Raw genomic sequence first — 14,469 nt, forward strand, 5'->3', positions numbered from 1 at the left:
TGTTCAGGAGCTCGCAGACGTTAACGTCAAAGTGGCTGGTGCACCGTCATGTTGAACCCACATCCTTTCGTCCACAAGAAGGGGTACTGTCTCCCAAGAACTGTGGCAGCGCATCTCGCAGGAACACCGAGTAACGTGGACCAGTCAAACGGGGATGTAGCAAATAGGGTCCTATTAGCTGATGTCGGACAATGCCTGCCCAAACGTTGACGGAGAATCGTTGTTGGTGGTCACTGATGTGGGTAGCGTGGGGATTGTCCCCACTCCAGACAAGGCTGTTGCGTCTGTTGAAAACACCATCATGGGTGAATGAGGCCTCATCTGTGAACAAAACAAACTGTACCAAGTTCGCCAGTGTAGCACTGCGGTGGATAATCATTAGCATAAGTGAACGCGGGACTCACAATGCGTTGGTTCAAGTTTTCAGAAGTTCTTTTTAATAGGGTATAATACTGTTCCACCAGTACTCTGTATTCTTCTAAGTGGTGCATTTCGTGGGCACGTTGAAGAGTGCTATTGTTGGGTGGTCGGCCACATGATTCAGCACTGTCTCATCAAAGTCTGGTGTTCGGACATGGGTTGGGCAGGAATCTTGGCTGGCTCTCTGTGGCGTGAACGACCTCACTCAAGGAGATAAACTTCTTCCAGTTAGGATGACGCCTTATGGGATAGTTTTCTATGTAGATACGTGTTGCTTTCGGGCACTGCATCCTATCGCACCCTATTTTAAATGCATGTGTGCCGACTCTCGCGATGAGTAACGATCTGTCTTTGAATACGTGATGAGTAACGTTCCATCTTTGACTACGCGTCATGCACTGTACATAGTAACACATGTCACCACGAACACAGTACAACCTGTCTGATGCAATGGACAACTGACACCAGGGATAATGCAGCACAGGTTAACAGGCCAGTGCTATGCATGCGGTTGTCACAAGACACACGTGCTATGAGCTAAGCTGTGTACGGTATATCTGTGTTGTGGTCAGGAGTGTACGTTACCTGTTCCAGTGTTCAACAGGCACCCAGAATCTTCGTGAGAGTACAGCAGAACTGCAGGCGCCATTGAAAACATGAACTGAGACTTGCGGTCATCACTTTGAACAGTTACTATGAACTACGTTGTCGTTATGCGGTGTCCGCTGTTTCTGTCCATAACACAAAAAAATGGTTCAAATGGCTCTGAGCACTATGGGACTTAACATCTGAGGTCATCAGTCCCCTAGAACTTAGAACAACTTAAACCTACCTAACCTAAGGACATCACACACACCCGACCGTAACGGTCGCGCGGTTCCCCATAACACAATAAATATATATTTTCGAGCAGTGGTTCCCTGTCTGAGTATTTTTTTTATTGCTTGTGGACTCACTATCACCTGTTTAAATTTGGCCCAAAAGGTTTGAGACACTCTGTATAAGAGCAATCTCTTGCTACGTACGAAACGAGCAGCTACATTTCTATTCTTGCTAACACAAATGTTTACCTTTTTTTTAATATTTTGCGATTTCCAAAGGTGTGGGAAGCCATATAAGCAGCAATGCCAATTATATTACTGCTTGCTACAGATATTTAGCCGATTCTTCGGAATATGTCGCGATTTCCGAGGTCCACTCACACACTTGAGAACTTAGTACCCTTCGCAGCTTATGGGATCGATCGGTGTCGACTTTCGTGGTGGCATCGAGTGATACATCATTTTGAAGTTAGTTCACAGCAACCTTCTAGTCACACTAGCCTCTCCCGAAAAACTGCAGACAGCAGCAACACGAAGGGAAAAGGGTGGCCATACTTTTCCTATAAATATGTTTGCATTCCACGACATGGTGCATTTGTTCCTGAAAGATCTCTGTTTGGACTACAAGAAGCAAAAATCGGCAAAATCATGCGTAGTCCACTTCGTTACTCAGGCGTCCATATTACTGGGCTATACGGGGGAAGCGGGTGGAGCTAGAGCTTGGCAGAGGGCAGCGCCGCGTCGTCCCACTGGAACTCCTCCTGGTAGGTGTAGTAGGCGAGCCAGTAGCAGACGTTGAGAAGGCCGAACGAGGCGGGGAAGAGGACGCGCGCCGCGCGGTCGATCTGCGAGACGCTGTTGACGTGGCGCGGCGCCGCGGCGTCCCTGGCTCGCTGTGCGGCCTCTCGCTGCCGCTGGCGCCGGAAGGCGTCGTCGCCCGCCAGGCAGTACAGCAGCTGGCGCCAGCGCGGCACGCGCCGCTCCGTCTGCGTGTGGCGCGTCACGCGCGACAGCGGCGCGCGGCCGCCGTGGCCGGCGGGCCCGGAGTGCACGTGCAGCGGCACGGCCGCCGCAGCCGCAGCCGCCGACGCGCCCACCGCCGGCGAAGGCGAGCGCGACATGCCGTAGCTGGGCGGGTCCTGTGGGCGGGGCAACCAGGCTGTCACGAGCACATCAGCACTGCACTACACTGCACTCATCATACTCTGTCGAGTGCAGCTTCTAAAAGTGTGCAAAGGAGTCAGAGATATACAGGGTGTTACAAAAAGGTACGGCCAAACTTTCAGGAAACATTCCTCACACACAAATAAAGAAAAGCTGTTATGTGGACATGTGTCCGGAAACGCTTAATTTCCACGTTAAAGCTTATTTTAGTTTCGTCAGTATGTACTGCCAGTTGGCCGAATTGAAGGAAGGTAATGTTGACTTCGGTACTTGTGTTGACATACGACTCATTGCTCTACAGTACTAAAGTGCGCGTCATTTATGTTGGCGGCCGAGTTTAGGTTCGTTCTGCGCATCTGACATAATAAAACACAGTCAGCCAATGAACAGAGAACGACGTTGCCAGATCTCGACTGTAGTGCAGAGCATGGACGAGTGTCTTCAGATTTAGAAACGTTCAGTCATAAATAAAGTAATAGAATAAAAGCAATGTCTTGATAGCAGACTTTCTTTTATAGAAAGTTTGGAAAAAACATTGTTTGTACCAATTGCTTCATATTGTATTAATTAATTAAACCAAACAAGCAATAAGACTCCTAATTCAGGCGACAGCAAGGAAAGGTGTTTGTATCAATCTCACGAACCGCTGTTTCGCAATAAAGAACAGCGGTAATTGTTTATTTCCTATTGTACTTCGACGAAGCGTGAGTAATTCATAGTCATACCAACAGTGTTTGTCAGTATTTTGCGTGACCCCTTATAGTCCTCATGGCATGTTCTAGGCAGACGAGCTGTGTTAGCGCAAGTGGTAAGGTGATGGGCATCTATGCGAAAGGTTATGAGTTCAAACCTTCTATGGTGCATAATATTTTCATTATTCAAAAACAATATCGAAGTGCCTAACTTCACGAATTATATTCGTTTGAATGCAATTTTTTGAAATTTCTAGTGCTTTGTCTCTTCATTAACCCTTTCGCTGCTGCAGACACGTGCTCCCCGCATTCCGCGCTGTGCGCGATTTTGTCATCACTGCACTGCTCGCCTGTGCAGACACATGGTGTTCTCACTGTTTTGACACACTTATCATTCGATTTCACAAAAAATATTTGGCCCAAAAATTTGATTTTTACAAGTCTTCTTGACTGATACCTTCCCCCTATAAATGACTTAATTTTGTTTCGATGTTCAACACATTTCTTATGCAGCATTAAATGTAGTAAACCATTGCACGAAATTTTGAAGAGTTTGCAGATGTAGAAGTCCATAGCGTATACTTCCCGTATGGTCGATTTTAGTTGCCACAATGTTGAGAATGAAATGTGGACAAGATACTTAAATTTCACATAAAATTTACTGTATAACAATATCTCACTTAATTTAAGTACCACATAGGTGTCGTATGTAATACTGAGAAATATTCCGTCTTTCGCGACTGTAATAAAAGTTTTATTTTATTTACACCGGACGCGTTTGGCTTTATTTTAAAGCACTTCAATCAATGAAAGGTATGGCACATACACAATGGTACTCATGTTCTCTTTCTTATTTTTGTTCCACAGTCGCAGTTTTAGCAATTGTGCTGAAATATATTCCTCTTCTGCAACTGTAATAAGCGACTTATTTAGACCAGACGCGTTTCTCTCTTTTGAAGCATCTTCAGTGGACAGTATTTTGTCTCCTCCATTGCCAAGTCACCTTTCGTAGTTTTGTGCTGCGGTAACACAATATTCAACGTTTGTGTTGGCTGATCAGTGTTTTAGCAAATAAATGATGTTCGTGTGTGCCACACAGAAAAATTATATTTGACATAGCTCAGAGCACTTCACTGATAGACGGTATATTCAAGTCCTAATGTTTTTGTAAGTCCACAGTTTTGTTTAATGTATTATGTCTACTTCCTTTTGATTGACTGAAGTGCTTTAAAATAAAGCCAAACACGCTCAGTGTATATAAAACTTTCGTTACAGTCGTGGAAGACGGAATATTTCTCAATGTTACATACGACACCTTTGTGGTACTTAAATGAGATATTGTTATACAGTAAATTTAATATGAAATTTAGGTATCTTGTCCACATTTCATTCTCAACATTGTGGCAACTAAAATCGACCATACGGAAAGTATACTCTATGGACTTTTACCTCTGCAAACTCTTCAAAATTTAGTGCAATGGTTTACTATATTTAATGCTGCATAATAACTGCGTTGAACATCGAAACAATATTAAGTCATTTATGGGGGAGAAGGTATCAGTCAAGAAGATGTGTAAAAATCAAATTTTTGGGCCAAATAGTTTTTGTGGAATCGAATGATAAGGATTTCAAAGCAGTCGGAACACGATGTGTCTGCACAGGCGAGCAGTGCAGTGACAAAATCGCGCACGGCGCGGATTGCAGGGAGCACGTCTTTGTAGCAGCGAAAGGGTTAATGCGGCCGTGGTGGCTTTACTTCATGAACTGCGCGCTCCCCCCTAAACGTAAGCTTGCGAACTATGCTATACTATGGTGCTGCTTCTATTGGCGCGTGTGTCGTGTGCAACTGGCAAAGCAGCAATCTCCCGCGTCTGGGCGGGCATGCGCGAGCCGCCAAGATAAAAGAATTGAACTATAGCATCAAGCACATCAGTACGTAGCATCAACAGGTTAGTGTTCATCACGAACGTGGTTTTGCAGTCAGTGCAATGTTTACAAATGCGGATTTGGCAGATGCCCATTTGATGTATGGATTAGCACGTGGCAATAGCCGTGGCGCGGTACGTTTGTATCGAGACAGATTTCCAGAACGAAGGTGTCCCGACAGGAAGACGTTCGAAGCAATTGATCGGCGTCTTAGGGAGCACGGAACATTCTAGCCTATGACTCGCGGCTGGGGAAGACCTAGAACGACGAGGACACCTGCAATGGACGAGGCAATTCTTCGTGCAGTTGACGATAACCCTAATGTCAGCGTCAGAGAAGTTGCTGCTGTACAACGTAACGTTGACCACGTCACTGTATGGAGAGTGCTACGGGAGAACCAGTTGTTTCCGTACCATGTACAGCGTATGCAGGCACTATCAGCAGCTGATTGGCCTCCACGGGTACACTTCTGCGAATGGTTCATCCAACAATGTGTCAATCCTCATTTCAGTGCAAATGTTCTCTTTACGGATGAGGCTTCATTCCAACGTGATCAAATTGTAAATTTTCACAATCAACATGTGTGGGCTGACGAGAATCCGCACGCAATTGTGCAATCGCGTCATCGACATAGATTTTCTGTGAACGTTTGGGCAGGCATTGTTGGTGATTTCTTGATTGCACCCCATATTCTTCCACCTACGCTCAATGGAGCAGGTTATCATGATTTCATACGGGATACTCTACCAGTACTGCTAGAACATGTGTTTGTACAAGTACGACACAACATGTGGTTCATGCACGATGGAGCTCCTGCACATTTCAGTCGAAGTGTTCGTACGGTTCTCAACAACAGATTCGGTGACCGATGGATTGGTAGAGGCGGACCAATTCCATGGCCTCCACGCTCTCCTGACCTCAACCCTCTTGACTTTCATTTATGGGGGCATTTGAAAGCTCTTGTCTACGCAACCCCGGTACCAAATGTAGAGACTCTTCGTGCTCGTATTGTGGACGGCTGTGATACAATACGCCATTCTCCAGGTCTGCATCAGCGCATCAGGGATTCCATGCGACGGAGGGTGGATGCATGTATCCTCGCTAACGGAGGACATTTTGAACATTTCCTGTAACAAAGTGTTTGAAGTCACGCTGGTACGTTCTGTTGCTGTGTGTTTCCATTCCATGATTAATGTGATTTGAAGAGAAGTAATAAAATGAGCTCTAACATGGAAAGTAAGCGTTTCGGGACACATGTCCACATAACATATTTTCTTTCTTTGTGTGTGAGGAATGTTTCCTGAAAGTTTGACCGTATCTTTTTGTAACACCCTGTACAGGGTGTAAATTTTAAGTTAACAAACCAGAATAACTCGAAAAATAAGCTTCACATGAAAAAATGTGTAGAATCCAAAGTTGATTATTTTCGAGGGGGACATCTGCTGGTGCTAAAATTAGCGCGCCACCTCAGCCCCTTGGGGGTGGGGCGGGAGGCAACTTTAAAATTTCAAATGGCAACCCCCATTTTTATTGCAGAATGAGATTCTATATAAAAACTACATACATTTTGTCTTAAACATTTGTTTTGATTCTCGGTAGTTGGCGCTGTAATTCAAGGAAATCCATGTTCTCATTTCTGCGTGGAAATGGTTACGGACAAATAACAACTGAGTTCACTGGTTATTAAGTAGGATGTTTGGTTAATTAGTTAGCTAGACAGATAATTCTTTTGATAATTAAAAGTTGTGTGGCCTCATGACCACGAAACAAGAAAAACTTCTCCAAATATGCGGAAAAAATTAATGTAGTATTTGGGTCAACATTTGTAAAACTCTAAATGCTCTCTCTCACACCCCACCCTATGGGGAGAGAGGGAGAGTTTTAGTTTTAGCGAATCAAAATTTATAAAGTAAATATTTTTTATTTATCCGTAACCATGTTCCACGCAAAAATCAGAGTATGGATTTTCTCGAATTACAGCGCCCACTACCAAGAATCAAAACAAATGTTTAATACGAAATGTACTTAGTTCTAGGCGCTTCAGTCCGGAACCGCGCGACTGCTACAGTCGCAGGTTCGAATCCTGCCTCAGGCATGGATGTGTGTGATGTCCTTGTGTTAGTTAGGTTTAAGTAGTTATAAGTTCTAGGGGACTGATGACCTCAGCTGTTGAGTCCCACTGTGCTCAGAGCCATTTGAACCATTTTTGCACTTAGTTTTTTATGTAGAATCTGATTCTGCAATAAAAATGGGGGTTCCCATATGAAATTTTAAAGTTGCCTCCCACCCCACCCGCAAGGTGCAGGGGTGATAGGCTAATTTTAGCACCAGCAGATTTCCCACTCGAAAATAATCAACATTAAATTCTATACATTTTTTCGTGTGAAGCTCATTTTGAGAGTTATTCTGGTTTGTCAACTTAAAATTTACACCCTGTATATTACATTAACGTAAAATAACTTAAAAATTCTGAAATATCACGATGTAGTACGTGCTGATATGAGGTATACACAGTGAGGCAGCTAAAACTGGCCACCATAAATATGGGATGCTTCACGATGAATAGCACAGAAGTGGCATTACTTCTAGAAACGTTGTAGTGATCCACTGAATATTGCAATCCAGAGTTTATTTTAGTATATATCAATCGTTATCCTTATGTACAGTATATAAACCAGAATGTATCTATGTATGATTGTGCGGCATCTCCTCATAAAACACTGGATCGATTTCAGCCAAATTTGGTACACTTGCTGTTTACGCTAAGAGAATCAGCACTGTGGGGGTTAGAAAATCTTACCTCCCACTGGAGTAGAAATAGGGCCAGGTAAGTGTTTGTACTCCTAACATGTAGGCTGTCCTGCATGATAAGCACCTTAAGTGGGTAGTATCCCCATGCCTTGGAGCAGCTACACGTGCAGATCAGCACTGCTGAGCAGAGGGATGAGGAATGGACGGTAATAGGGGCGCAGGATGAGGTGAACAGACAAGTAGGGGAGGAGGATATGGACATGCAGTGAGGTGGAAGAGGCGATCAAAAGAGGGGTTAGAAAGGGATGGACACAGAAAGGAGAGTATGAGACGCTCAGGGACAATGTGGAGAAGGAAATGGACAGGTAGAGAGGGGACGTGGTAAGTTGTGCAGATACACTATGTGATCAAAAGTATCCGGACACCTGGCTGAAAATGACTTACAAGTTCGTGGCTTCCTCCATCGGTAATGCTGGAATTCAGTAGGGTGTTGGCCCACCCTTAGCCCTGATGACAGCTTCCACTCTCGCAGGCATACATTCAATCAGGTGCTGGAAGTTTTCTTGGGGAATAGCAGCCCATTCTTCACGGAGCGCTGCACTGAGGAGAGGCATCAATGTCGGTTGGTGAGGCCTGGCACGAAATCGGGTTCCAAAACATCCCAGAGGTGTTCTATAGGATTCAGGTCAGGAATCTGTGCAGGCCAGTCCATTACAAGGATATTATTGTCGTGTAGCCACTCGACCACAGGCCATGCATTATGAACTGGTGCTTGATCGTGTTGAAGGATGCAATCGCCATCCATGAATTGCTCTTCAACAGTGGGAAGCAAGAAGGTGCCTAAAACATCAATGTAGTCCTGTGCTGTGATAGTGCCACGCAAAACATCAAGAGGTACAAGCCCCCTCCACGAAAAACACAACCACAATGTAACACCAACGCCTCCGAATTTTACTGTTGGCACTATACAGATGACGTTTACCGGGCATTCGGCATATCCACATCCTGCCATCGGATCGCCACGTTGTGTACCATGATTCGTCACTCCACACAATGTTTTTTCACTGTTCAGGCGTCCAATGTTTACGCTCCATACACCAAGCGAGGCGTCGTTTGGCATTTACCAGCGTGATGTGTTGCTTACGAGCAGCAGCTCGACCGTGAAATCCAAGTTTTTTCACATCCCGCCTAACTGTCATAGTGCTTGCAGTGCATGGAATTTCTGTGTGATGGTCTGGATAGATGTCTGCCTTTTACACATTACGTCTGTCTTCAACTGTCGGTGGTCTCTGTCAGTCAACAAAGAAGGTTGGCCTGTATGCTTTTCTGCTGTCATGTCCCTTGACGTTTTCACTTCACTATCACATTGGAAACAGTGGACCTATGGATGTTCAGGAGTGTAGAAATGTTGCATACTGATGCATGACACAAGTGACACCCAATCACCTGACCATGTTCGAAGTCTGTGAGTTACACGGACTGCCCCATTCTGCTTTCTCACGATGTCTGATGACTACTGAGGTCGCTTATATGGACTACCTGGTAGTAGGTTGCAGTACAATGCAACTAATACGAAAAACGTATGTTTTGGGGGTATCCGGATACTTTTGACGACATAGTGTAACAACAGCATGGCCTGTAGTGGCTACACAGGCCTATCAGCACGACTGGGCATAGAGACTTGGGGGAGGAAATGACAGTGAGAGAGGGGGAAGGATGAAGTCGACCAAAAAAGGGGGAGGAGAAGTTGGACAGAGAATTCGTGGGGATAGACAGAAAAATAGAGGAAGATGAGGTGGACAAAAACATTAGGAAGAAGGTGGTGGTCAGAGAGAGAGAGAGAAGGGAGGAGGAGATCGACAGAGAGCAGGGATGAGGAGAAGGACAGATAGAGAGGTGACGAGACGTGTTGTGTGGGTATTATTGGCATGTCTTGCAGGGGTTACACCTGTAGATGGGCACGACTGAGTGTAGAGAGTGGGGCAGGAGATGAACAGTGAGAGAGAGGGAGGATGAGATAGACAGATATAAGAGGAGCAGGAAATGGACAGAAGAGCGGCCAGGGGAAATGGACAGAGGGGGAGGGGGGGTGAGGAGGAGATGAAGAGACAGGAGAGTGGGAAGGGGGAGAGGGACAGTTGAAAGTGGGAGGATGAAGTGAAATGAGAGATGGGGGGATGGTGGAGAGGACGCCATAGAGAGGACGAGATGTGTGCAATACAAGTGTCGAATGCGTACATGAACAATCCTGCGGAGAGAATAATTCAGTAGAAATTTTCAAGTAAAGTTTCCTAACGTCTGATATTTGAAAATTATGGTTAACATTAAAAATTTAGGAATATTTCAAACAAGATACTCACAACCTAACAATTTCAGAAACTTTCGAGTTAAATGGTAAAAAATTATTGCAATGTTTCTCAGTACTTCCCGGAATAACCTGTTGATTTAATTGCTGCCTCGATTCTGCACGATATCGGGTATACCAGATGTCGAAGATCTTTTGGTTTAATGACTCTGAAAAATGAACTGATGAGGGTCTGTAGCAGCTCCCTCTTGTTTTTGAGATACCGTTGTGAAACCAAATTTTCAGTCCTGACTACAAGTTCTGGATCAGATTAAGATCGTGACTGCTAGCAGGCAAAGTCAGCACGCTAATTCCATGGCCAGGAAACCACTGCTTATTAACTATAGTGCTGTGACATGGCGCACTGTGTAGCTGAAAGTTGCGCTGATCGTTCTTACCCTGAAACAAATCATGAATAGAGGGCATCATTTTCAATATTAAGCCTTCTTCTTGGTAATATTTCTCGTTAATGTTGACCCGCAACACTTTGCAGACGCCCAATGTCACGTCTTGCCATGTAACCACACACTATGACGCTGATGGGATGCTTCATAGTGGCAGTGGTGCACTCAGGCAACAAGTCTTTGCCTGGACGACGACGAACGAACTTAATTCCATCGCTTCCAAAGATAATGGTCTTAGTCTCGTCACTCCAAATGTCTTTAGCTGCGTCTTCTTGCGTCCACTCCCTAGCCCGTTTCATACGTTTCTGCCTCTGCATTTTGTTCAATAACGCTTCTTTTCGTACTTGGAGCCCTCGCTACCAAACCATTTTCACAAAATTTTTGTCTCACCTTTCCACCAGAAGCTTCAACCCTTAAAGTCTTCAAGATGGCATATCCATCTTTTTCGATTCGCCGATGATCTTGCAGAGAAATACGACAAGTTCTATTACAGTTATCTATATCAGTCAATATTGGTTTTCTGCCGGTTCTTGGAGCATTTTTCGTTGACCCCGTTTCTTCATACAAATTGCAGGTTTTCCCCACAGCCGACCTCGCAGCGCCTCCACCCGGCATTTTTGCTATTTTTGCATACATGTAACCTTATTCACCGAATGATCAGTCAGGTTCAAGCTTGATTTTCATTAACTCTACCTTCGACTTCACTTTCCAGTTCTCTAGACAACACAACGTGCAACTGTCCTAATGGGGTCTTGTCGTTTCTTTGTGAGGGCAGTACTGCTAATAATCTAAAGGATCAGCTCCTCTTCTTTGTATTTATAGGCTTCGCCCTTCAGTCTTTATCACAGGCAAAACTCTTCGGGGGTTAGGTCCAGCGACCTTAGTGGCCAAACCAATTTCCGGGAAATTTTAGGTTTAGATGATGAGACACCTGACGACTAGAAGGTTCAAGAGCCCCGCCTGATGGAACAACATATCCATGCTTGAAACGATAGGAACCGCTTCCAGTGATGCTGGAAGCTCGTTTTCTACATAACGCTGTAAGATGGTGCGGTAACACAACAGCCCCGGTCTAATTCATATCTATCACACTGCACCATACATTTATAAAGATGCATTCTTGAAAATGCGCCACAATAAAATGAGGTAGGTTTTTGTCGGGTCACGGATGTCAGTTACTTGTGTTATTGACACCGTCGCGAGTAGTGGCTTCACCAGTAAACTAATGACCTCACACAGGGCGTCACTGCTCAAAGCCGACAAGTGGAACCAGATCGTGTGCCTGACTCCAATATGCGAGTATCCAACGGCAAAATTGCAATCGTTTGCATTAAACACCTTCCAAAAGTTGCTGAACCCGATGAAAATGACAAGCATAGAGGTCGTGCGTAAATGATGTCCTTCATATTCTTGTATGCTGAACAGCGATAGTCGTAGATTAAATTCTATGTCTGCTTGTTGAAGCAGCAACTGAATAACATTATTTGCTTCATCTGCATTTCTTTTGATTTGTAGGTTCAGATTAAATACGACTGCTGGGCACTCGACTAGTCTCACATAGTTTAGTGGAAACAGGAGTAAATGATCTTGAATCTGACACTCTGCGGTGAGAAAATCGTCGCCTGTTTTTCCTACGAGAAACAGCACGTTTCCATTACAAAACCGGTACACAAATACTCAGCATTTCTATGTGCGGTTATGCTTAAACGATGCAGTACTGACCAACAAATCACAACCACAGTTGAAAACTTGAATTGTGTGTTCTCAAGCGCAGCGTGAAAACATAAAAGACGATAGATAAACCCATAGCAACTGGAGTATCAACACGAGAAATGAAAATATATTCCTTTAACAGCAGCTGTATCTCGGTAACCAGGTGTATCTGTGTAACCAATATCAAATGGACACTTGTAGTTTAATAAGGAATATATTATGCGAATTAGTTTATACTACTACCTGTAACAAGTCCGCCCCCGGTAGCTGAGTGGTCAGCGCGACAGAATGTCAATCCTAAGGGCCTGGATTCGATTCCCGGCTGGGTCGGAGATTTTCTATGTTCAGGGACTGGGTGTTTTGTTGTCCTCATCATCATCATTTCATCTACATCGACGCGCAAGTCACCGAAGTGACGTCAAATCGAAAGACTTGGCCGGCCGCTGGTGGCCGAGCGGTTCTGGCGCTACAGTCTGGAAGCGCGCGACCGCTACGGTCGCAGGTTCGAATCCTGCCTCGGGCATGGATGTGTGTGTTGTCCTTAGGTTAGTTAGGTGTAAGTAGTTCTACGTTCTAGGGGACTTATGACCTCAGCAGTTGAGTCCCATAGTGCTCAGAGCCATTTGAACCATTTGAAAGACTTGCACCCGGAGAACGGTCTGCCCGACCGGAGGCCCTAGTCACACGACATTTATTTACCTCCAACAATATTTACTATTCATCCTGAAACTCTGTTTGTATCAGGAAGAATTGAATATATCCGAGTGGTTTCGTTAAATAATAGCAGCGAATGTGCCGAATATTCCGTCGTACACACCGGCGCGTATCGAAGGGAAGCTGGGGAGGGAAAAGGGAGGTGAAAATGGGAATATAACATCCCGCATGCAACGTTTTATTAGAAGCGTTTACTATAAATTTCAAAAATTTCGGCTGATTTTCGGAGAATATGATTGAGGTATAATCCAAAGATCGCGGTGCCGTAACAAAGTCGGCACCTCGCGTCGACACCAGGAGAGCTAACGATGTCTCGCGGCATTCCGCAAAGCCCGTATGGGAGGCGCTGGCCAAGTCACTCCCTCTCTCGCAGCGCCTCAGCGCCACCGCACGGAGGCCAATACACAGCCGATTAGAGGAAGGCTCGGCCCAGTTCGTGACCTCCGGTCGAGCACACAACATCGTCTAGTTAGCACACATGGGTTACTCATATCTTATTTTGAACTGCCATTCTGAACTTTGTACTTCAAGATAAGAGTTTAGTAAATGTGTCCTTCAAGTGATGCTTGGTCCTTTAGCAATGGATAGCATAAAGTTAAGAGAACCTTTTAATCATTCTTGTAATAAAGTGAACTTATGTTTCATATCTTTTAGTCCCACTCCACCATCTCCCAGCGCAGTCAAAGAGCCCACAGTTACAGTATACTGCACGATTGTTGTTTCGTCAGGTCATAACAGTGACAGCATGAATACTAGGATTCTCGAAAAGGGGAAGAACTTCTAAAAAGTAACAAGTTCCGTCTAACACGAAGTGCTTTTCAGTTCCATTCCTAAAGGTGACTCTCGTGGACTGGTGACTGGCTGCACAGAACACTCCAGTCCTAGCACCAGAAGATGATGAGAGTGACACTCACCGAAACATCACCCGGATGGGAGTATGAGAAGATTCCACCAATAATAAAAGTTTCTAAAAAAGAAAAATAAGGAATGAGTCACGAACGTCAACAGGAAGACAGCCTTTACTTCTGACAAGCGAGTGCTGATCATTCCCGAAAAATTTGAGTGATCCATTTCTCAACAGGTATTTATTTCCGGATGTAAGTTTATAGTTATAACCAATAATATCTCCTGTGAGAGTATGGAACACTGTTTTAAAAGCAACTGGTATATGTATTGTGAAGCAGATGTCAGAATATCAAAAGCTTTGAAGAGAAGTGCAGAACGTTTCAAAGTTAACACGAGACACAAATTTTAAAACATAATAATGTAATCTGAAAATGTTTCCTCTTTAACTCGAATCCAAGATCCGCCTCTTCCCCCACGTAAAAAAATTAAGATTCAGTAACTCATTGGTGAATGAAAACGTTTAGAATTTACTAATTCCTTCTTTTCAAAATAGCTCATAGCAGTAATCATAAGTATAGCAGATGGTATGAAATTGAGTCGAGTTTTACAAATCCGGTATGACGTCAACTGTTTGAGACAGATGAAAATTGGTGTCGGACCGGGACACGATCCCG

General features: G+C 44.5%; 1 protein-coding gene across 1 annotated transcript in view; it reads right to left on the reverse strand.

The window, feature by feature from the left end:
- Positions 1-1,954: 1,954 nt before the first annotated feature.
- The window catches only part of LOC124788792 (gamma-aminobutyric acid receptor alpha-like), a 77,280-nt gene continuing 64,765 nt past the window's right edge, over positions 1,955-14,469 (reverse strand). The window contains exon 8 of the mRNA XM_047256075.1: positions 1,955-2,380. Coding sequence (XP_047112031.1) covers positions 1,955-2,380 — 426 coding nt within the window. The remainder of the gene's footprint in view (positions 2,381-14,469) is intronic.

The sequence above is a fragment of the Schistocerca piceifrons genome, chromosome 3, assembly GCF_021461385.2.
Source record: "Schistocerca piceifrons isolate TAMUIC-IGC-003096 chromosome 3, iqSchPice1.1, whole genome shotgun sequence".
NCBI lineage: Eukaryota > Metazoa > Arthropoda > Insecta > Orthoptera > Acrididae > Schistocerca > Schistocerca piceifrons.